The 25,017-nt window shown below is 40.1% G+C and overlaps 1 protein-coding gene across 14 annotated transcripts in view; it reads right to left on the bottom strand.

Moving 5' to 3' along the window:
• The window catches only part of LOC122877040 (citron Rho-interacting kinase), a 44,515-nt gene that overhangs the window by 12,148 nt on the left and 7,350 nt on the right, over positions 1-25,017 (bottom strand). For 5 of the 14 annotated variants that reach the window (XM_044198122.1, XM_044198121.1, XM_044198127.1 and 2 more), the window contains 21 exons: positions 24,780-24,899; positions 17,455-17,634; positions 17,188-17,241; positions 16,876-16,929; positions 15,900-16,040; positions 14,052-14,177; positions 12,977-13,072; positions 12,607-12,723; positions 12,290-12,399; positions 11,828-12,002; positions 11,055-11,252; positions 10,894-10,947; positions 7,226-7,423; positions 4,256-4,449; positions 2,341-2,476; positions 2,148-2,252; positions 1,702-1,842; positions 1,277-1,396; positions 594-867; positions 255-413; positions 39-62 (listed from right to left, as the gene is read on the bottom strand). In XM_044198122.1, coding sequence (XP_044054057.1) covers positions 39-62; positions 255-413; positions 594-867; positions 1,277-1,396; positions 1,702-1,842; positions 2,148-2,252; positions 2,341-2,476; positions 4,256-4,449; positions 7,226-7,423; positions 10,894-10,947; positions 11,055-11,252; positions 11,828-12,002; positions 12,290-12,399; positions 12,607-12,723; positions 12,977-13,072; positions 14,052-14,177; positions 15,900-16,040; positions 16,876-16,929; positions 17,188-17,241; positions 17,455-17,634; positions 24,780-24,899 — 2,776 coding nt within the window. The remainder of the gene's footprint in view (positions 1-38; positions 63-254; positions 414-593; positions 868-1,276; positions 1,397-1,701; positions 1,843-2,147; positions 2,253-2,340; positions 2,477-4,255; positions 4,450-7,225; positions 7,424-10,893; positions 10,948-11,054; positions 11,253-11,827; positions 12,003-12,289; positions 12,400-12,606; positions 12,724-12,976; positions 13,073-14,051; positions 14,178-15,899; positions 16,041-16,875; positions 16,930-17,187; positions 17,242-17,454; positions 17,635-24,779; positions 24,900-25,017) is intronic. The other 9 variants (XM_044198132.1, XM_044198126.1, XM_044198131.1 and 6 more) reach the window with 5 other exon arrangements.

Here is a 25,017-nt window from a genome sequence, read left to right as displayed (position 1 = left end):
AGACCAAACTGCAGAAACCATGAGTTTGGACAACTTACTTTCAAAAGTGACCCTCCTTCTCTCTGAAAGGTGTGTGAAAGAAAAAGGATAGTAAGAGCTTCATAAATGATCCTTTGTGAGTGATATTACCTGTGTGTGTCTATGTGTGTGCAGGTAAGGGCCAGTATGTGTCAAGTATGAAGCTATAAACCTGCATGTATGTCTCTGTTAGAGAGAAAAAGTTGCACTTAAGTGAACATCATCCCTTCACTCACCCTCAGGTGTTGCAGTCTCCTTCCTGCGTCCAGAGTTGGATGGTGCCAGGTTGGTTGGGCCCTGCTGGTGCTCAGGAGACTTCACCATGGCAGACATAATCATCTGCTGCCGTGCTGTGGCCGGGTTTGTAGAGTTACCATGGTCCTTGTACTGGAGCGCTGGGGTTGGAAGAATTGATTAACTGAACTTAGATACATTTTTTATTTATGTGTGTGATACATTGTTTTATTATGCTGAGTAAACTGTTTTCTACTGTTCAAAGAAGACAATGTTAGTAGTATACTTTTGCTAAAATAAATGCTGAGTGTGTGTAAACTGCTGTAGAGGAGCAGTCTCACCTTCCTCTCGCAGAGATCGCAGCTCCGCTCTCATCTTCTGCAGAGCATCTTCCAGCTCAGAGCAGCGAGCACGCTCTTTGTCCAGTGCTACCTTCATGTCGCTGTACTGCAGAGGCACCGGCTGGATGGGGGCCACAGGGGAAACCTGGCCTTGACCCTGACCCTGACCCTGACCCTGGCCCTGGCCCTGGGCCTGGGCCTGGGTCTGGGTCTGGGCCTGGGCCTGGGCAGCCATGGCAGCCAACAGGTCCTCTCGACGACGCCCAAACAGACCCTGAGACACAGGAACCAAAAATGTGTCTATGTGGTGATAATCTACAACTCTTTCTGAATGTGCAAAGAGGCTGGTGGAAGTTGTAATCGCAGTTTATGCATAAAGTGAGTCATTTGTGGATGCCCTGAATTTAACATTTGTAATAAAGTAATTATACAACAGCGTACCTGAAGATATTGTGCAAATTGTGTCAACTGCAGGTTACCATGAAATAATGTCTCTGTGAATAAATAATACTTACATTTAAAAAAAAAAAAAAATTTCTTAAGTGGATTTAAAGCTGTATTATGATGTAAATCTTGACAAACTTTTCATCTAATGCCAAAACGTCCAGGATTTTCAAAAACATCCAAACCTGTGCAGGAAGACAGACAAATTATAATCAATCCAATTAAATATCCCATCTGACCTTTTTCTTTTTGGAGCCACCATGGGCCTGGGACTGGAGGAAGTCTATGAGCTTGGTCTGCTGGGTGATGGTCCCCTCCATTTTCACCTTCTCATGGGAGTACACAGCCTGCAGGTGGAGCTAAGTGAACATCACTACTGCCATGAATTTCTCCTCAAATACTTCACTTCACACAGAGAGGGTGACAGAGAGACAGAGAGAAGGGGGGATGTATGCTGTGGGGTAAAACAAAGTGTTGGGGGGCATGTGTGTGTTTATGTGTCTTTCACACAGTGGGGGAGAAACAAGACTGCAAATGACAAAGATTTGCTCCCAGTCCTGCAGGTGTACATGTGCGTGCGTGCAGTGATTGGGAACTCAACCATACTCTCTCAGTATTTTTTGTGTGGTTATACATTAGTAGATATATGTGTGTGTAGCAGCACCTGGATGTTCTCCAGCTGGTATTCCAGGTCAGTCCTTTCAGTCTTCAGCAGGTCAGTCTGGTCCAGAGCGTCTTGCAGCCCCTGGGTCAGACGGAAGATGTGGGTCTTCTGGGCATCCATCTGCTGTTGCAGTTTCTCTTGCTGTGGAGGTAACACAGCTGTTACATCACCATCTGGAGGCTGTGACTTTGCCACTTCCGCTTCTTACAACTGATGGCTTTCAATGATAGCACCAGCTAAACCTTTCAGCCTGGTTTGACATTTATTACCACTATGACTTTACAAATAGAAAATCAAGGTAATTTTTATATTCTGGCAATAGATTTGCAGAAGCGGTATAGATCTGACAGATATGCAGTAATAGCCACAAACATTTTAACATCTAAAAGTACATAATACAAAAGAAAACAGTAGAGATCAAAGGGAAATGAAAACACAGAGTGTACCTCCTCCAGCAGCCTCTGCTTCAGATCCCTCTCACTCTCCAGCTTTTGCTGCAAACTGCGGGCGTTCATCTCCAGCATGGCATGCTTCTTCTCCAGATCATTCAACTGAGAACAGAAAGCATGAAGAGGTTGCAGTAACATCTGCGAACCACAAAAAGTAAAATACTTATTTCAACAGAATGTAAATGCTTACAGTGTCGGCGAGGCTCTCAGCTTTGAGTTTCTGGTCTTTGAGTGCCTGCTGCAGGGCCAGGATCTCAGCTTTGTGCTCCTTAACTGCCTGTTCCACAGCCTGGCGAGACTCAGAGCTGCGCTGCTCTGCACGAAGCCTAGAGCATACAGAAAACCATTGTTTGCACTAGTTATTTACCAGTGCATACTCTTCCAGTTCACCTATAATGTTTTTACTGGCTTTTTGTAACTGATGAACAGTTGATATTACAATCAAATCAAATAAATCAAGTTTAGGGTTAAAGGAAAACACACCTTAAAAAATTCTATCTGTGTTTTAATTTGTTTTTGTGTACCCAGTTTTCATCAACCACCCCGCCTACACCAAGTCAGAAAATAATTTCATATATTTCCCAGAATACCTTTTGACAAACCCTAGAGAATATGCCCAAACCTGTTGCATTCAGTGTGTGTAGGCGGAGGAAGCCAGATCCAACACTGATAGCAACAGAAACATTCAGAGCAAAAAGAGAACTTTTTTCCAGTCTAGAAAATAGAAACTCATAACCTTTTCTCAAAATGTAAAATGTCTTGTGGTGAAATTATATCATGGACTATTGAAGCCACTATAGGTGGAGAAACTCTCATCCATCAGAAGTATATCGCAAATGTTGCTGCACTACAAGATATCTCAATGTTCTGTAACACTGTCTGTTTGTCCAGTAAACACTAAATGGACGTAGAATTGCAAGGCAAACTTTACACTAATATAGGGGTGAATTTACACAGTTATAGTGATACAGTGTGTGTGTGTGTGTGTGTGTGTGTGTGTGTGTGTACGGAGCCCCCTAAAGCTCATGGCGATAATTTTTTTGAGGACTACTTTTGCATTCCCTCGCAATATGTTTTGCATTCCCTCGCAATAAATTTCACGATCTTTTGCAATACTTTTGTATTACCTCACAATACTTTTCTTTTTCCATTCCTTCTGAGCCGTATGTCTATCTGGAATGGAAGGTAATCAAGTGCTACATGCATTATCTCAAGTTAATGCATGTAGCATTGTTTATGGACACCTCACCTTATATGATGTCCATTGCAAGTTATCAGATAGAACATTATCAAAGTTCTGGGTAGGAGGTGTATGCATAAGGAACATCAGTTATTGCTCCACACTTATAGCAACAGGCCTTCTACCAAAATCTGTTTCAGCATTGAAGGTTACTTTAATCTGTTTTATGCAAAGAACAGAGGACCCTGTGCAAAAATGCAAAAAGCTTTCCAGCTTGCGTTGCTCTGCATTCCTGATGTATCTCTGCAAGTGGTTCAGTGCTGTCAGCTCTTTCTGTGACAGAACCACAGACTCTGTTTGCAGCATTTCAGTCGCCTTCTTGTTTGTTGCTTTTTTTGACTCATACAAATACAGCACATTAGCTTTATGAGGTAGATATAACTGCACATCTGTCTCTGGAGATGTCTCCTTTTTCTCAGTGAAACCCCTCTGGGCTTCAGTACAGTACAGAGTACAGTAACTGTTCACGAATGAAACCGACAGCATCCTGCACATCACCGCACTGCTTTCTTCTGGAGAGACCTCTTGATCTAAGAATTTGTGTAATTTACTTTCGCTAATTACATAACCATGCATGCCTATTGAGCAATAGTACCGTCTATATCAGTATAATTCAGTTACCAGTTCAAAGCAAAATTTAATGAGCTGATATACTGTTGCGTGGCACTGGGAGCAGCTGAGCGGAAATGGATATATGGCTCAGAAGGAATGGAAGAAGAAAAATATTGCGAGGTAACACAAAACGTATTGCGAGGGAATGCAAAAGTAGTCCTCAAAAAAATTCTCACCTTGACCTTTGGGGGGCTCCGTGTGTGTGTGTGTGTGTGTGTGTGTGTGTGTGTGTGTGTGTGCGTGTGGTTGCAACCTGTTCTGTTTCTCCGTGTCCAGCAGTCTCTGGATCTCCCTGGTCCTCCTGTCAGCCTGGCTCTTCTCCTCCTCCAGTGTTGCCCTCCAGGCATCCCACTGTCTCTCTTTCTCCAGCAGCTCGTCGTTCAGGGTCTCCAGCTCCAGAACCTGCTCCTCCAGCATGGTGCATGTGGTCTTCAGTGTCTCAAGGTTCTGTTACAAAACAGGAATAGAAATACCTCAGTTTGATAACCAAACTGTAGAAAGGACACAACTCAACACCTCAAGGAGATATAATAAGAGCAGCTTTAAATGTACATTACATTGAGGACTTCTGTTGTCAAAAGTTATCCTCAAAAACTACTACTGCTCATTGATTAAGAAATGAATGTTTCTCCCCTCATTGACTTTATTATAAAATGGGAAAGTTAAGATTTTTACTGGTTAACAAGGATCTTGTGGGAGTGATTTAGATTCCCTCTGGTGGGTTTGGGAAATCCCTTGGTGGCCTGCCTCTTCCCCTCAGGAGGGTTGGAAGGGCAGTTCTCTGGGAGGCAGTGACAAAATACTAATGGTCCCACAGCTTGGGGTTTTGTCATCTTAGTTATCTTTATTAGTGGTGCATTATTAGTGATGTAGGCAGAATTTTAATGTTGTAGCCGATCGACAGGGAGTTAATTTTAACTGTTTCATACTGTTGGGTAGTTATTAACAGTTCATTGTATTTGGAAATTGATCATAAGTTTTGTATTTAAAATCTATGTGTTTGTAAAATTTGCAAAGTAACTAGTAACTATATCTATCAATCAATTTTATTTAAAGTGTAAAATCACTATGCAGCATGGTCTCAAAACACTTTACAATTAAAAGAATATGCATATGCATATAAAACAGAAGCATCAAAATGACTTTACAAAAACATAATACGTGCACTCCCTGGTCTTTCTCCCACCAGAACCTGTTGGTCACAGGCCATTATGCAGAAAGGAGAGTTGGGTCAAAAAGCTATCCTGACAGTAACTTATTTCTTTACATGTCAGACGGGGAATTCAACCAGCCACAACACCATAAAATAGCCCCATGTCCAAAATAAATTACAATCCCAGACACATGGGCTTATGAGGAGCATTTGATGGCAGCTTTAACAACATACATACTTACCATGTACATTCAGTTTAAATAATAACCTCAAAACTGCAATTAAAAAAACAGCATCAGAACTCTGGAGTTATTTACATGACATGTTTGGACATGTTTGGAGCGTTTTTCTATGTTATTCACAGGGCCTACACAAAGCGTTGTGTTTCATGTCTTACAACACCCTGCTTTAGACAAAGCATTGGGAGACAAATATAGCCTGTGCTGGTGCTGCAGCAACACCACAGCCCTCTGAAGTCCAACGCTTCCACAGCTGACACAACCTGGGAGTGATGGGGATGACACATCCCTCCCACACACCACCCCATCCCTCGTCTATGACTTCCATTGCTCGTTACACAACCGGCAGGACCGAGAGCGCTCCTGGACACCCACACACGTATCCTCCCACAGGGGCCGCGCGCACATCACACAGCCTCCTCGCTCGCGCTCTCTCTCTGCATCCAGAACACAGCACATAACAGTGCTGAAATATTCCCAGGGTTTCTCTTGCCTGATTTACACTTAACACTGTCAGAGCTGGGAGAGATGTCTAGGTCACCTGTCAAAGGTAGTGTGGAGATATCACATAATGTGAGTAAGTGAAAACCTGGAGTCTGGCTGTGAGTGGGAAGTGGGCAGGGGCAAGGGACCTGAACTAGAGGAAGGAGTACAGCTGTCTTAGAAAAAAGGAAACTGTTTATTTGTTTTCAACTAATGGCCGCTGATATTTTGTGACAATTTCATGCAGAAACTGAAAAACTTCTAGACTATAGTGGTGACATGTTGGCTCAGTGGTAAGCACTGTGGCTGATTGTAAAGACCTGGGTTCAATAGTCAGCTGTTTGATTGTTTGTGTGTTTACTTGGTGATCTGGTGACCCGTCCCAGGTATTGTAGAGAATGAATGGATGGAAGACTGCAATTGTTCCCTGTTTAATTTTCAGTCATGTCAGGATACAGACTCCTCTGAAACAGCTCTCAAATATAAATAAATCTGATGGATTATAATAAAAATAAAAATAATAGCAGTACTAATAGGAGAAATGCGTGTAGAATCTGATCAAAATGTCCCATTACAATCCATTTAAAGGCGCCCTGTGGAGTTTTGTTGTTTTTCTTGTTTATATTCACTGTTACTCACCAAAACACATGTGTATTCTGTGGTCTAACAATGGTGTTCAATGGATTCCTCATAAAACTTTTGCAAAAGCTGATTTTTGTTCATTTGCGAAACCTGTACTGTTCATATCCATGTTTACTTGCTAACACTCTTCTTCTTCACTGCCTTTGTTTGGCGCTTTGCTGTGTTCCGTGGTGCATTACCGCCACCTGTAGATCAGTGGAATAGTGTGGGATCATCGGCAGGACTGTGTATCACGTCACCCACGTGCTCGCACATAAGAACTAACAAAACGGGGACCCACATGTAAAAATATTGTTCCATATCGCTACTAGTGGTCAAAGACTCCACAAGACACCTTTAACTAGGGTCTCTAAAAACTGCATTTTGTCCATCATATTTGGAGTTTGATAACATGACTGGCTCATAACTGACTTTTAATAAGAGACCAGTATCAGCCTATTCTATTAAGAATTCAATACAACATACCAATTTTGCATAATTGAGCATTGCCTGTCCACCTGACTTGCCCTTCATTGGACTGTTAAAAGAAACCCTCATGAGCAGGGTAGGACACACACACACACACACACACACACATATATATATATATATATATATATATATATATATATATATATATATATATATATATATATATATATATATATATATGTATATATATAGATATTTACCCATAACCAGAACATGACCACCAGCAGCCAAGTACCTGTTTCTGGTTGTTAAGGTGCATTTCACGGTCGGCCACCTCCCGACGCAGCCTGTCCACATCCTGGCTGAGCTGCAGCCGGTCTTCTCTTTCGTCAGAGGCCTCATCCAGCTGCTTGGACAGGTAGAAGTTCTGGCGGTTCAGCTCGGCGTTCTCCTGAGTCAGTGTGGTCAGCTGCTCCTCCAGATCTGTGATCACCTGCAGGAAGTCAACAGGACACTCAGACTGCCAGTTTAAAGAGAGGAAAATATACACAGCACCCACGCTGCACCCAAAATATATCAACTAAGTAACAAACAATGGCTGTTGACATTAGTGATACATTTATTTTTTATATTTATTAAAAGGCTAACTGTAAAGAATACTATACATTCAAGTTACACAAAGGTGCCTGAAGGGTAGATTAATTACTCTGGCAAGCTGGAGGTACTCAGGTTTCTAAACCTTAAAGAAGTTGACACATAGACTGTGTAAACAGGACTGGAAAAGGCATCTCTACTGTATTGTAATGGACTCCCAGTGTAAATAATAAATGTACATTAATTTAAATTTACACGCATGAAAAGGTTTCACTTGCATCGTGCATATAGGCATGGCATTGTGCATGTTATTGCTCATCCACACAAAAACTTGACCTAACACCCCACACAGTCTAAACTCTACTGCTGCATTATTACATGATGCAGATATCTAGGTTAGTGATATAATGCAGCAATCATTTTGGCATGATAACGAGGCTACTTGTTTAGCCCAGGCAGCATTCAGAGCGAGGAGTGGGCTAATCATTTCATCAGCATCAGTCTGTTCCCTTAATCAGCCATGACTACTGTGCACGCTGTAGGGAAATGAGGGTTAGAGGCTGGTGAGGCTGCCTGTTAAGAGCTCCTTATTCTCAGCTCTCATGGGAAGATGTGTACCACGCAGAACTTCCAGGTGGCGGGGGGGAAAGAGGCAAAGCTTTTAAGTACATAAATTAGCTGTCTGTTCTGTACTGACTCAGTGCTTCTGCTCCCCCGAGGCAGTGGACTGACAGCAGCAACTAAATACTTAAGGCGGGGCGAGGAAGTCAACGCTGGAATGGAGGCAGTGGTGATCTGGCAAGCCTCTATACTTACTCTACTTGTCTGTCATGAGCAACTTGCAGACCTAAAGTAAATCACATCCGGAGCTTTGCATCCTCAACACTGCTGAATACAAATTGCTCAATACTATTTGTGAAGGCTGTGGGTGTACAGCAAATAAAAAGCCTAGTTAAAGAGGCAGTAAATCAGTTCCACAATTTCCTTGACTAAAATTAACGTAACATTTACTGTACGGTGATGGTACAAAATACAGAGAAACATCTGCTCTTTCTATGAAACAGACTGAGCAGCAGAGATGCTGTGGAGGGTGAATACACCTAAAGTTGGTTTACTTAAAATTTTTAAATGTAACCACTTTTTTGTGAAATCATTGCTACCTAGATATGGGTGACTGATACAGATAAAACCAAAATATATAAAGATATAGTAAATTTGCTGGTAATTCAACTGAGAGAAAAAAATGAAATAACCAAATGGAAATGTCTTTTGGCTAATGCAGTCTAAAAGGGGTCCTCATTTATTTAAACATTTCCCACAATGGTCAAATACAACCAGAGATATTAAAAGGATAGCTACCTCAGTAGAAACGGTATATATAAAATCTCTGACGGTTGAAATTGTCTATATATATAGTCTCACAATATTAGTCAACATATTGCTAAACTCTATTGTTAGCTATGTAAAGACAGGATCTTAGCAGGAAGAATGTGCTCTTATAAAAACCTAAGAAATTACTGACAACATTTCTACAGTCTTTCCAGTAGTGTAGCTAAAAATAAATAACTAATGTGGTCAGCAAATTCATTGCAGTCTGTTGATTATGGGATGTCTTGTGTGCAAAGATGACCTTTTGGCCTGAAGATAGGACAGGAGGAAAGTTGAAAATGGAAAGAGTTTTTTTGAACTGTCCTTTGAGGGGCAGAAATGTGCTCAGTATATGTCAAAGAAATTGGCACTTTAGATGTTGATATGTCTGTCTGTACAAAAGGAAATAAAGGCCTGATCTAAGTGCTGGGTTAGATGGAGCACTAAAACAGATGCTAGAGGAAATATCAAGAGATGGCAAAAATCATTAAGACTCACCCACTGGGGTCCGTACTAAATTTAATGACGATTTGGCCCATAGTTGTTGAAATATCTTGCTCCAGTCCAAAGTGTTAACGGACAGACCAACATCGCAAATCTTAGCAGGGCAAAAAATAGAGTGGCATTTCAAGCTCTGCTTTTTTCAGAATTTGGCTGTGTTTGCCAGAACATTGGCCAGCTGAATATATGGACAGTGCTTTTTGAACAGTTTGCGAGTGGGAGGATCTCAAAAGTAGGGCAATGGGATAAAGGAAGACCATGATGGTCTTGGTGTTTATTCAAGGTATATGAATTTAAAGGCACTCAAATCCCTTAAATGTGACAACATAATTTTCTTAAGGTTAGTGGGACACCAGGGCTCCACAGTAACACCATCCCATGTTGTCCAACAACACTAAGAAAACCGTGCAAGAATTCCAATTTGCAACTGGTAAATAAAGTTAAACATGAATTTGGGGAACTTTTGGGATTATAACACACTTTAACATAGCCCTCACTGTCTGTATAATAAACAAAAAGATAACCTGTAAATGGCTGTTACCATCACAATTTACATTCAACTGTTAAATAAAAGATGTATCTTGCAATATAAAAGGGTGGCTGCTTTTGAGCAGTAGTTTCTTGAAGCATCATTAGTAGGTTGGCTTCACATGATGCCTCATTATCAGAAGCTCTGGTGACAAGATGGTGTGGTTTTGTGAAAGAGAGAGGAAATAAATATCTGCAGACATGGAAAAGAAAATTATCAAACAAAGACAAATTTAAAACTCTTGTGGCTAATTTAGTCAATATGTGTGGGCTGTGAGATGCTGTTTTAGCTAACTAAACCACAGTTTTTCCAGGTTAAGTTGAGTACAGTACACCATGAAGCACAACAAACAAAAAGAAAAAAAATCCCCAGAATGTGAAGGTGCCAAACAACCATGATGACAAGATAACAGCCGTTATCTTCCTGTTACTGTTCCAGCAGGGCTAGTTTTGGGAATAGTAGCTCATTTAGTTGTTAATGTGCACAATGGGATCATGGAAACAAGCAATTCAATTGAGAATTAATCTACCACTAATGTAAAAATTGGTGCCTATTTGGAACAGCAGATTCTCGCTTTGACCATAGACACAATGTTTTGGGACAGCTTTGAAAACATTAGTGTGGAGCCCTGGTTGTACTTTTCACCAACCGAGAGATGATGTAAATTGAAGCAGTTAGTATTATAACACAAACAGGACCAAAAAAAGAAGAGGAGTGTGAAGAAATGGAGAGGGTGTTTTTGATTAATGGAAGTAAAAGAGAAATATTTTTTTAATGAGGCCCGATTTACCCAAGAATGACAGAAACACATATGGGCTGAAACATTCTGGCCACTTTAGGTTGTTAGTTATGTGTGATGATGTGTGACGATTCAGCTGGTGTTCAATGCCAGAAGAGCTGTCTATTCCTGGAAAGAGTGAAAGAGCAAAAAAACCCAAACAAAAACAATAAAATAAGTGAGAGCAGCTTACCGCGCAGCTGTCTCTCAAGGCATCAAACTTGCGTTGTATCTCATCTCTGTGTGCCTAGCAGGTATGACAAGAGAGACAGAGAGACAGATTTCACTGCCTGAATTATATAACATCAAAGGAGACATCATCTTCAGAAGTCCTCTACTTTCTGTCTCTCTCACTCGGAGCACAGTGATCTCCTCCTCAGCCTCTGCAGTGGTGTCCTCCAGCTCAGTCTTGGCCTGCTGTAGTTGGCTCTCCAGAGCGTGGCGCGCTGCCTGCAGGTTGCTGATCTGGGATTCGCGCTCCTGCAGCGACAGGGTCAGCTCTGTCACCTGACGCTTAATCTCCAGCTTCTGTTCCTCATGCTCCAGCCCAATCTACAAAGAGGAGACAGAAAGGGGCAATCCTGGGTGAGGGCGGAGGGGGGAGGGGGGAAGTGATTCATCCCTGAGTAGCAGACACTGACACTTCACACCTCGCCTGACTCCGCCTCGATATGTTGTGCTGCTCTTTTCTGTTACATCTCAATTAAAAATAGTAATAGTGTTTTTTCTGCCAATTACTACAAAATTACGCTTAATATGCTGAACCTGCTTTCACATGGGGTCATGATGCACTGTAATTATTTCCTCAACATATATTCAGGAAAGCAATTACACACAGGTGTGTTTCCACTGTTTGGAGCCAGATCAGATGGAAGAGGTTACCTTTTATGCTTAGACATACAGAGATTCTTTGTGTAGATACTCCAGAACAGACAGAATCAGGCACAGAAGTGACAGATTGGGATGGGACTAACAGGACAGTAAGAAATAAACTGGGAAAAGGGAAAATGGAAAGAAAGTTTAACCTGCGTGTCACTCTGGTCGAGAAGCCTGTATCCAACAATCTACCAACACATGAATGCTGTTTCACAACCCAGCTGCTCCATCCCCCTGTAATATCTCCTCACCTCTCGGAGCCTGGTTTCCAGCTCCAGCACACGACTCTTATTGCCTTGCTCCTGCTGACTCATTTTCTCTAGATGCTCCTCCAATTTGGCATTCTGGGCCTCCAACTTCCCAGCCTGAGACTCCAAGTAGAACTTCTGCTGGCGAAGCTCTGAGATCATCTCCTCCTGGGCTTTCCTGCCAAGACCACACATACATAAGTGCAAAAAGTTTAATAGGAGGCAATGCAATCTGGTATTGCGCCATTATGTGTACATACACTCCCAAGACAAAAACAAGGTACCTTCCAGGTATTATTTTGCACAAGCCACGTCCTCTTTAACCAATCAACAAAAGGCCACAGCTTTCACTTGAATTCACATCAGTGTATTTCATGGATAGAGATCTAGAGACATTTGGAAGTTTTTCGAATGCGTTTAAATGTTGTCAAACAGAATAACGATGTTTTGTGTATCAGTACTTACATGTTTTTCTGGGTGTAGATGCTGCTGTTGGCTGCCAGTTTGTTGGCCTCAGACAGCTCAGCAATTCTCTGCTCCAAGCTGTTCATCTTTGAGTCCATAGCATTTATGGTCTGAATAGAAATTATGGACAGTATAACTGTTTTAATTAAACTTTCAGTTAGATTTTCACATCACTGGGTTCAACTGGGAACAGATCATGGCTCATTAATTTGTACTCTGCAATAACCTACCCAAGATAATTCCAAACAAGAAATCTATGTCAGTGTGATAAATGTTAAAACTGAAATAGTGTCACCGCCAAGCTGGTCAGTTCTTACCGCCTTCTGTTCACTGATGATGCTGCACTTCTCCTGCACCTCCTCCTCATATTTGCTCTGACTGGACTCCAGCATCTCCTTATCAGCCATATCCGCCTTCATCTGGGCCTCCAACACCTGCTCAATGCCAGGCAGCCCACAGAACCATAACCAGGCTATCACTTAACAGGATAGAGAATGTGAAGATGACATACTGTAGATCTCCCAAGCATAGAGTACACCCGCAACTCAACCAGCTAAAGTATGACCACCAAACATAGCACAGAGCACTTCCTGTAAGTGCAGTACATCAGGCTATACCTGCATGTTGTTTTACGTAGCACCAAAGAGTCTGCATGTGTGCGAGTATTTATGTGTTCTGAAATTTTACCTTTATCTTGTCTTCATAGAGCTTTTCCTTCTGCTTCAGATGAGTCTCCAACCGCTGGGCTGTGGCTTGGGTCTCTCGCAGATTCTCCTCCAGTGCCTACACAAAAATACAAATATGTTATGTTAGTAATGGTTCCTGCTGGTAATGTGCCTAATCGGAAATACAATTATAATGAGCTTTTGAGTAACTCAGTTGCAAAGGGATTTTGATTGTGGTGGAACCAGTAAGAGATTCAACCCCCTTACCAACACACAGGTGTTTTTTGTTGACAGGTGCAATGTGTTTGACAAGGCAGTGTTGACAAAGTAGTGTATTAATGTATAAAACCAGGGACACAGTTTCATACAACAACTTGAAAGTACTAAGACCAGTCCCTTGCCTTTGTCACTATGGATGTAATAAGTAAGCAGCTGTAAATAAGCACGGGACACAATGTCATCCATATCAATGCGGTCAACCAGTCCCCTTCTTATAGGAGTGCTCTTTATTGACATTTTTCACTTGTTATAGCAGGAAAAGCACAGGTGGAAGTACTACAGAATACTCAAGCCCTGGAACTGACACACCTAAATGGAACACAGCAAGTATTATTACGTATTAACTATTACCTTCTCCACTGTACATCCACACAGTTGTTTTTTCACTTATTCTTATTCTAGACTAATTAGTCCTCTGATCAGGTTGGAGCTGGTTTTAGGTGTGCAGGGGATTAAGTGATGTGAACAAACTCTGTGGACTAACAAGAATCCTAATTTGTACAATTGTATCATTTGTCCCACCCTAACAGATGCGACAAAAGTATCATGTGAGAGAGAGACTAGTCAGGTAAACTAATTGAAAGCACTTGTGTGGGTGTATCATGGCTATTACAATATTATTGTACAGGGTAACTTTGTGCACTGTGTATATAGAAAGAAACAGTTTACATAGATCATCCATAAAGATAGTAAATGATAAGAGTGAGGTTTTTCAGAAATATTATGTAAAATAGCACTTCCTCTGCAATGATGACTATGTTTATCTCACACCTCCTCTGATTATTTTAGCTCCACACGAGTGGTGAAAGGTGGGTTACCAGAATTTTATCTGCCATCTGCTGAATCTGCTGGGCCTTGCTCTGGACCTCGTCCTTCAGTTTAGTCTCGCGGCGCTCAACAATCTCCAGCCTTTTCACCTGGTTCTCCAGAGTCTTCCTACCATCCTGCACACAGCGGACACAAGTAATGCACAAACACAAACACACGTAAGCATTAACTGGCTTTCAGAATGCTTCTTTTAGTTTTAAAAATGCAACCTCAGGTCGAAAGATCCATAGTCCAAAATAGTGCTTTTTGCTATATGGACATCATAGCCCATTCTGTAGAAATGCTCATTAGACTTAAGATTTCCACTTCAAGGGATAACTGATGATATATTGTAGCAGCCGCATCCATGTAGCTTGTTAGTGATGCACCTCTGCAATATTTATATCTCATTATTCCAAGTTCCTCACAATGGTTCCAAAGAGCCCATTTGCATTCATGTGTGATGGTATGAGAGGTCTTCGGAGCTGTGAAAAATTTGACGTGATGTGTATTTCCTTTCCAAATGAACCTATGCTACCATTACCATGTCTAGTGCTTGATGTGAAGTCCTGTTTTAGAAGAACTTATAACAAGCCCTCTCAAAAATAAAGTATAATGTATATGTAACTATAGACACTGAATGAATGAATACATAATGTATAAAAATGCATATATCTATAACTGAATGATTGTGTGACTAGGCCATCATGCAGTTCTGACCTTTATAAGTAAAGGGTTCTGAGACAGATACTTATGAGACAATGTTGAAGATGATGAAAGGTTTGCCTGCTGGTATCTGCATTCTTGCATATTGTGGTGCTAGAGTCCCTGCTAACCTACACACTTGATGCTTGACATTTCAAGAAACTTGATTTAAAGAATAATATGTCTACAGGACGCTTTTTGTCTGACGCAAGAAGCAGATCCAATAGCCAAACAAAACGTGGCACTGGTAAATTACTGAAGTGCTGTAAAATAAAAAATGCACCATTATTTAAAGGCATTTACACAGCTATGGATTTTTTCTTTTTGTTAAATCTAGATGTTAAGGCATTCACAATTTATCCAGTTAATTTGGCATGCAAGAAAACTGTGTACAGAAACAGTTTGTCAACGTTATACCAGAAGCAGGAGCACTGAGCCACTGGAATTACTGAGCCACCGGAGAATCAATTAGTAAAACGTCACATGCAGACTGATTAGCTTCATAACACCAGTAACAATAAATGCCTTTCTGTTTAAGACCACAGATTGTCTCTACACAATGAATACAACTTTTGTATTCATTTGTATTCTCAATGAATACAACAGGACTTTTGTATAACATAATGCACTAAAGGCCTCATACTCTGTCTGGTGTGATATGGGTGAAAGTGTGAGTCTATGATTGTTTGTGCAGAGGCACATCAATGTACATTTTTTATCAGCTTAAAGACCCATTGGTTTAGTTTTACCCTGTGTGCCAGCAAGGTAGCTTCATAAACCAGGAAATACAAAAATCACATGAACACAAGTGTGTTTTCTTTTCAAACTATGATCAACTGTGTCAAACATTCAGGCTATCTGACATGCTATCATGCCATCACAGCAAAAGTGTTTCTCAGAAGGTGCAAAAACAGCATGTTTACAAGAGAACATATGGGCTCTTTGTGCTTAGCAGATATCCAAGCCAGATTTATTTATGCAACACTTTAAACAAAGAGGTTTGTGATGTTGCAAATCAACAAATGACATGCTACACAGAATAACGAGGAGAAACAGGCAGGAGGCCAGAACACATATATGCTAGGCTGTGTGTGTGTGTGTGTGTGTGTGTGTGTGTGTGTACTATGTGTGTGATATCAGAGGTGTGTTTGTACTTCAGTCTCACGGAGGCGTCTCCGCAGGCTGTCACTGGAGTCCTCCTTGTTCTGAAGCCTCTCCAGATCTCGCTCCATGCGCTCTTTGGCCACTCTCATACTCTGAAGGAGGTCTGTAGCCTCAGCACTGGCCTTTAACGACTAACAGTTAAAAGAACTATCAATCAAAAAGTATATGTTTGTACATATTATTTACATAAACTTAAATGTAACAGAAAACCTTGTCTAGTTTACAAAATCTCATGTCCAATCTCTGATACATGCCACTGTAGAATGATTAATAACTACATCAATTAAAAATAAATATCATATAAACATGTACCAGTATAATAGTTGTGTATAATCAAATACATGAAATGAATCAGTTATACATGCAGCTGCATCACCTGCTTAGTACTCCAAGCAACACTGGTGACATTAGGTTACAATGCACTGGTTGTTGATATAAAGATTATGTGTTTAAGGAATAATTGACATCCTTTTCCTACTAGTAAACAAACTTCTGTATATTGCTAATTTGAAATCCTTAAACTACACTGAGTCATTTTAAGAATGAAAGTCATACCCTACTGATTATTTCATCAACTAGTTTGCATTGAGTCAGAAGTAGACCTATCCCAAATGCGAGCTCAGTCAGCCTTGAATATCAGCACCACAATATATAAATATTCATTTCTAGGAAAAGACAATTAGATGCAATTATCTATACTAATGAGGCAAAACTGTTTGATTGCTGATAATTAAGCAGTAACTTTAGTTTTAAAAGACAGCTTAATTGTTCTCAGGCCATAAACCAAATCTGACTGTAGACCACAGTTTAAGAGAGAGACAGAGAGAGAGAAAGACGGAGGTCAGGGAGGGTAAAGAAGGAGTTTATACAATCATCTGAAAGTGTAAAATGCTGTTACATCTCTTGCATTTGGGAGTGCAAGCTCATATAAATTATTCATTAATCTTCCCAGCAAAAGTATTCTACCTTGCCAAGTTTCTCTTGAAGATCCTGGATCTTTGTCTGCTGCTCAGCATTGGTCTAAAAAAGAAACACAAACGGCATTATGATATGTAAAGATTGATATTTAAGCTTATCATCCTTTGTTAAAGTTACTTGTGTCATTATATACATATTTTGCAGTCCTTTATTATCTTTTAACAATTAAATGAACTTCATAAACTTATTTACTTACGTACTTTATTTTATCTATGTTATTTTATTGTACAGCCCTTGGGTCAAATCTGATTGTTTTTAAATGTGCTTTATAAATAAACTTGATTGAATTTCATAAACTACCTTCTCCAACTTGGTCATCAGGTCATCTGCTTCTGCTTTGCCTTGCTCTTTTGCCTGTGAAGATATAGGAAACTCTGGGATCCCTCCGGTAGACAGTAAGGTAGAAACTTCCTAATGACTACAAGTGAGTTAAATGTGATCATATTGTTACATTGAGTCACACTGTGATTCGGAGCCCCACTCCAATACAGAATATGTACAGTATGTGTCAAATAAACCATGACTCCTGCCTATTTAACTTTCAGGATCATTAACAGCTCTAGTTACAGTGTAGACCTTCTGCATCCTATGCTGGTAGTCGGCAGCCTTCCTCTTCAGTTCCTCGCTGGTCTGCCGAGACTCTTTCAACTCAGCCTCATACAGGTCACTACGGCGACGAGCAGCAGACAGGTCCTCCTCCAGTTGTCTGATGGAAACTCGCATCTCCTCCAGCTGGGCATGATATTCCTGCACAAAGACCACAGAAACCCCGGATAAGAGAGGAGAGGAGAGGAGAGGAGAGCAGCAATAGTCCTACACACACAACAGGAGCAATAACATTAAGAAAGGAAATTTCCAATATGACGAAAATAAGAGTACATTACACTTAGTAGAGCACATATCTCTGCCAAAAAGTACCTGGAATGGGAGACAGTCTTTTCAAATTCTGGCTACTTGTAAGCACTTTATCCAGACAACATGATTATATTTGTTTAGCAGCCATTAAGGGTGCCCTTCTACCAGTGCAGCAAATTTTGGAAAAATTGGCAGAGCGATTACTGTATGTCTTAGGTGGAAAAGAGCTCTCCATTAGCCCCAATGTTGTCTGACCTGAACCTATTTGAAGAAAATGTTCTTGTTAGAAGCCACTGCATGATTTATAAGAACAAACTCATTCATAAGAGATGTATTTTAGATATGTTGCTGGTACAGCAGACACTTCAAATATGGTAGCAAGTATAACCACAGTAATGGTATATAAATTCAATGAACAGAGACAGGAATGTGGAGAGAAAAATGTGATCAGCCAGAGTCACTTAATGCACATGTCTGCTTAATAGTAATTAGTCACAGCCTAACAGATCTCATTTCAACCTTCTCATCAGCTTACAGGGCACATCGGCCCGTCTGTCAGGCTAATAAAAAGTGGCATACTTCTGCATCCAGGGAGACTGATGCTCTACCGACACAGATTAGGACAAGTGAAGTAGACAACATCAGACATGGCAAAAACAATGCTAAAATAGATTAGCTGAAGTGGAACGGGAGGTTACATATGTAACCATGGATCTCTGAGTAGACTGTCTCCCTAACCAGTTAGCCCATGTATATGGGAACTGACCTGTGTGGGTCAGGTAAGAAAAACCACCAGTGAGGTGGCTGTGCACAGTATAAAAGTACCTGTGTGACTACCCCTTGCTGATTTTGGCTCCACAAGAGCAGGCTGACAGCTCCCATCAATGAGAATTGACTGGATCTCCTGGGAACTACATTTCATCCGGTCGTGACTTCCCAAGTCAATAAAAGCTATAAATGATATTCACATTTCGGTAATTCTTCGGCAAAACAATGACTCAGTACGAGTAAATTAAAGACAAGGGGATTCAGCTTTCCATATGATGTTAAACAACTAAGGGCTTGTGGAGCACTGAATAACAGTATTCTTTTATTACAGAGTACCAGTTGTACAATACATTTTCTCTCCTTGGCTCATTCAGGGTGTCTGTTGCCTGAAGAAGCAATTGGAAAGCAAACATACTTGCGTCACTTGTGTTGGAATTTAGCTATTGTGGATCGTTTACTCGGACTGAAAACACCATAAATGAACATTATAGACATTCAAAACTCAATTTCATACCTCCTAGAGACTGAGAATTTGTTATCTTTATCCACAGTAGCATAAGCCCTAAAAACTCACTATTAACTCACCTAAAAACAGTAAGGGTGCTATTTCTGTAAATTAGGTAATGGCATTTCTGTTTATTTCATTTTGTTGTTTGGCTGGATGCAGGATAGCTGAATTAGAGTTCGATACAAACATTTTCATCTCAAACCTTGAAATGTCAAAGAATATATCAAAGAGCAATCTTTTAGTTCAAGACTGATCAGCCTCAAGGTTAAGGCTGGTAACCTGGCACACTCTGCTGTTAGGATTATCCTACCTTTTTTTTACTCTTTCCCCCCAGCTCAGTATACTTGCCCTTAACACACAAAATGAGCCAGTATAAAATTTGCTGCCTAGTTATTTTGTTTATATATAAACACCATGCTGCTGAAACAACAGAAACAAATAGTAGGCCACAGGTAACAAATGTGAGACCAATTACATTCATATAGTATAACATGCACTCTGCTTCCTCCAAAAGACAGAAATATAATAATCTATAACACATTTTATTTGAAATTATCATTTCTTATGCACATGGAAATTTAGCCCATTTACTTACTTAATACTTTACATTTCTGCTGACTATTTTTCTGTTGTAGTGTTTTCAGATCTTAGTTATTGGTTTCTATTCATTTCCGTATGGTAGGAAAATCAGAGTGCAGTCTCTTGAAACTTACTTGAGTTGTCTAATCAATCACAGTGAATGTTAAAGGTACCCTTTGGAGTTTTTGTCCACTAGTAGTGCTATGGAGCAATGTTTTTACGAGTGGGTCCTTGTTTTGTTTCACACATGCACACACACGAGCACAGTAAACACATTCCTCCTGAACATATCACGCTATTCCACTACTTGACTGTTGGCTAAACCTCTTGCCTGAACAGCAATTCTGCAATCATAACTTGCGACTGTAACTATAGGCATGACAGGACTGTCAAGCTTTGGATTTCTCCACATGCACAAGAGGTGTGCATGGGGCTGTAGTAAGATCGGTAAGATCGCATCTAAAGAGATTGGAGGCTTGCGGTTTTTTATTTAGCCTTTCCAAAAACAAAAACAAAAGTATGTAAGATAAGAAGCCAAACAGGGTTATTTTAGAATGAAATAAGGAATGCAAGTGTGAAAAAGGCGCCTAGATTCCCTGATATGAACATTCACTGGCCTCTGTCAGTCTTAATAATCACCTATCAGTGACTACCAATCAGGTTGGAGCATTTCCAGGATTCTTAGGTCACTGAGGTAGCTCTGAGTTAACGAGCAGGTGTTCAACGAGCAGGGGAGTTGGACTTTTAGTTGCTCAGTGTCTGCCCTGAAAAGACAGTTAATATAGAGTTTTAAGAAGCTGCTTGTTGCTGTTGTGTGTGTGTGTGCAGCTATTTGTAAGTGCCAAACCTTTCTAAGAGTAATTGTATTGTTTATTATCTGTTTTGGAAGGCTAATAATGTTTAGTATGCTGTTCCTCCCAGTTTCATATAGTGATTATATAGAACATAGTGATCTGTTTAGAGTGTGTGTAGTTTAACAAATTTGATTTATTCCATTTTAATATAACATATTTTCCATTGCTGCTAATAAGAGTAAGTGATATAAGTCATATACTGTATGTTAAAGTGAAAATCTTAAGTTGTCAATTCATTTGCTACGGATTATGTTTATCTAGCCATTGTGTAGATATGGAGTTTTGCTTATTATTAGGATTTATTTACTTTAGGCTGAATATGCTTGGTTTATAGCTTTGCTCATCTGTTCTTTGTATAGAACCATACACTAACCAACAAGTGAACAAGTGGAGTGTATTGATTAGTGTGGTGACAATATTCAATAAACATCCTAGAAAACAATTGAATGCCTTGTCTCTGACCATTTGTCTGTGGCTATTCAACATACCGAACCAGAAAATTTAAAGAAAGTCAGTCAGTCAGATCATACTGGGACTAACTAGCTCTACACTGAAATAAAAGAACAGTGCTGTTTGTTCATTTCCATGTCTTCTACATAGATCATCAACTGGTGAGGATGTTGACATTTTGTGTGGGACAATGTTTTTTGGTACAACATCATGTAGCAATCTAGTGCATATTTATGACATTGAAGACAGCGTTTTCAACCAACTCATAGAGCTAATGTTAGCTTAATTAATTCGCTAGCTACAGCTGATAAAATATGCTAGTTGTCATTTCAGCTGGCAAAATTAATAATCAACTAGAAATGAGAAGCTTTGTCTACCTTTGTCTGAAATCAAGGACCCATTTTTTATTTTTATTTTTTTAAATTGCTATAAATTTCATATTGCAAATCTGCCACGTTATCATCCTAAACTGCACATGCCAACGGAAAGTAACAAAGGGGGGCCGGGCTTAGCGAACTGTCAATTGGCAGTAATGCGTCAAGAAAAGTACCAATGCAATAACAAAGGTAAAGAAGAAGAGGAGTGCAAGCAACCATGGATGTAAATAATCCATTATTAAAAAAATGGCTTTGCAAATGTTTTAGAGGAAGGAAATGCATTCAACACATTTGTTAGGCCTCAAGGATACACACAATGCATTTTGGTCAGAAACGTAAATATAACTTTGTTTGTTTACAAGAAAACTCAACAGGGTACCTTTAAATGCCCAGTGTGTAGGATTTAGTGGCATCTAGCAGTGAAATTGCAGTTTGCAACCATTTGAATACCTCTCGCCTCACCCTCCCCTTCCAAGCGTGGCCGCAAAACTCGCGAAAAACGCAATTGGCCCTATCTAGAGCTTTGGTTTGTCCGTTCTTGGCTACTGTAGAAACATGGCGGTGCAACATGGCGGCCTCCGTGGAAAGGGGACCCCCTCCCTATGTAGATAAAAAGGGCTTATTCTAAGGAAATGAAAACTTATTATTCTTATTTCAGGTGAATATACATTAATGAAAACATACTTATAAATATTATATTCCATTTCTGCACACCTGTCCTCTTGCAAGTGTAACTGTAAAAATTATTTTTTTCATCTAGATCCCGTGCACATGATTATGCACGTATACATACACAATACACACATACATTGATGGCCCATAAAGTGTCAAGCCCTTCCAACCTCTTTTGTGAGATTTTCCATAGTTCTCCTTTGTTCTTGTGACTTTGGTGAAATGCTCTTTGCATACGTTTGCAGGTCTCAATGGCTTTGGCACAGATTGGTTTTCTCTGAAAATGAATCTCTATCCCCAATCTCTACTGTTTGTTGATCCAACACTGCATGGCTTGTGCATGGAAATGATAAACACTGCAGTCATATGACAGAGCGTGGGAGACAGATGCTTTTCAAGATGAAATGCTGGATTTAGCTGGCGTAAATACCCTGCTGAGAGGCACCAATGGGAAGACAGAGCCAGATAATATGCATGAGCAGCAAACTAGACTCATACATTTGAAGATACATACTATGTTGTTTTAATCAGAATTTATCCATAGAAGGTTAGCTTTGACAAGGTTTGTTATGTTTAAGTCCTCCCAGTTATACACATCCAGTTATGAGGTGCTCAGAATTAACCACAGTCTCACAGCTATCGACCAACATGAACCTTTAATCACACCTCCTGGCAATCTGATGGGGGTGTGTTATGAATGTTCCGCTGACAGAGTTCAACTTTAACTTGAGCCTAAAGACAGCCTATTGGCAAACAAATCTTGACCTTTACTTGGAGAAACCCTGGACAGGAGACATAGACTGAGTTGGGAAATCCAGCAGTCGCTTTCATAGCAATGCACACCACAAATGTCATACTAGCAATCTAATAAGTTTATAGTCATGCTTGCTCTGTGAGGCTGTAAACAAAAGTGTCGGGGTGAATGAAAACTCATACTCAGCTTGTCAGGCTCAGCTAGACATAGTAACACGTTAAAATTTACATTAGCACTGCAATGTTGCTGAAGGAAAGGATTTTGCTCAAAACGAGGACTGTGTATTTTGTCCCCCATCACCTACATTGGAAGCACATCAGTAAGGGATCTTTTTAATGGTCAGTATGAACAAGAGGAATGATTACAGCTAGCAAAATCTTTTTCAGTGTTCATATGGGCATCTGACTACACCTCTAAAGGGAGGCAGCAAGGGGGCTTCTGCCCAGACTACTTCAACTAACTTCTCTTGCCAAAGAGCAACAGCTCAATTCCAAGGTCCTTCTGAATTGCATGAACCCCTTCTACTATAATATTGTATTGTATAATTGTAATTGCAACACAAGTTATTATTAGTTAGGATTAAATGATGTTAGTAAATTGCAATTTCTTTACCTTGAAAAGGTCAGTGTATGCACACAGTAAATTATATTACATGCAGATTTTCAAATCTTTCTCACCAGGGGAGTTTATTAAGATAAGAGATAATAAAAAGCTCTAGTCAGGACAGGGTGCATTCCTCTAACCAACATCCCTCATTTTTAGGGTGGTATTTCAGGTGATGGTCAAAGATTCTGCATGAGCTAAAGCCCCAGCACCTCATCACGACAGCCTGCCCACTGCATCAGTGCTCTCTTTACTCGTAGGTATATGGCTCTCATCACCATAGCAACCATTGCACAATGTATTCAGTGCTTGGTAACCAGCACTAGTGTAGGCTGAGAAAAACATGCTGCTTTTTTATTACCTTTTTAAGAAAAAAAAAGGTGCATAATGCCAGGAAGATGATTTTTCATGCTCTCTATCTGTTGTCCTAAACTGTCAGTCTTGTAACAGCTTAATTGTCACAGTTGGCAACACCCCTGGTCATGTGGTGCTGCCACACATGCAGAAATGCAGAAAAACACTCATATATGCCACACGCTCATCACATTTGATTTCAGTAATTAAGGGCTGCATATACAGTAAAGCTCCCCTATGTTTTTAATTAACAGTATTCCTGATTCACACTGAGTTGACCCAGCAGACACTTGATACAGTCTTTATTCTTTAAACTAACTAGAACTACAGACTGTATAATCAAATTAGTCTGAAATGTGGTGCACTGCTTTTTATTGCAAATAAACAAATACGATTTAAATGAATTTAAAGTTTATTTGTTCATTCTTTGTGAAGTGAATTTCTCCTCAAACATTGAAAAGCATCCCCGCCACATGGTAAACCTTTTTCAAATAAAACACTGTAGGTGAACTGCATCCTTATATTGTATATTCTTGTTGTAAAAAGGATTACAACAATAATTCACATAAATAGTACTGCAACATGAGGCATTTCTGAACATGCTGTATAACATGATGTTATAGATGTACTGCCTGCACCTCTATAGAGAGTGGTGAGGTTCTGACATCTAGTGCCTGTCTAATTAACATTCACACCCCACACACTCAGCTTGGTGAATTGACCTGCTCCATCTGACTGCAATTATTACTCTTAACCTGCTTTTTTTCCTAAAAGATCGTTCTTTTGACATTTCTGTTTTATACATTACATACAGTGCAGCATACCCATCACTGCAGATATCCATTGAAGAAGTGAATGAGTGCTGAGTTAAAATTAAAACAAGAAAGATTCTGCCACTGAAGAGAGGTCATTTCATTTGTTTTCTGTCCACAATGGCTTCAAGAATTGTACAATGAACAAAACTTGAATTCAATCTTAAATGACAGTAATGTTAGATAGTTGATCAGTGATTTGCTTTAATGTGCCTTGATTCCGATTTGAGCTCACAACATTAGGAGTAAATCGTATATATCTCAACCCACTGACATACCAAGATGACACCCACGATGCCATCCTACCTGCTCTTTGATCTCTTGCAGCTTGTTGCTCTGCTCCCGGATATCATGGAGGAGCTGCAGTGCTTTATCGTCCTCCTGTGACACCTCCATACGAGCCTGTTCCAAACTGCGCTTTAGACTCTGAAACCACATGACATACATATGTATGCTGATAGTTAGTTTGCTAAAACAATTACACTCTAGTACAACAACTCTGTGATACATGGTGTGAGGGTTAATAAAGAGTTTTGTGGAAAAT

The sequence above is a fragment of the Siniperca chuatsi genome, linkage group LG5 (assembly GCF_020085105.1).
Source record: "Siniperca chuatsi isolate FFG_IHB_CAS linkage group LG5, ASM2008510v1, whole genome shotgun sequence".
NCBI lineage: Eukaryota > Metazoa > Chordata > Actinopteri > Centrarchiformes > Sinipercidae > Siniperca > Siniperca chuatsi.
Note: the sequence above shows the minus strand (reverse complement) of the source record. Positions and strands in the feature narration are given on the sequence as shown.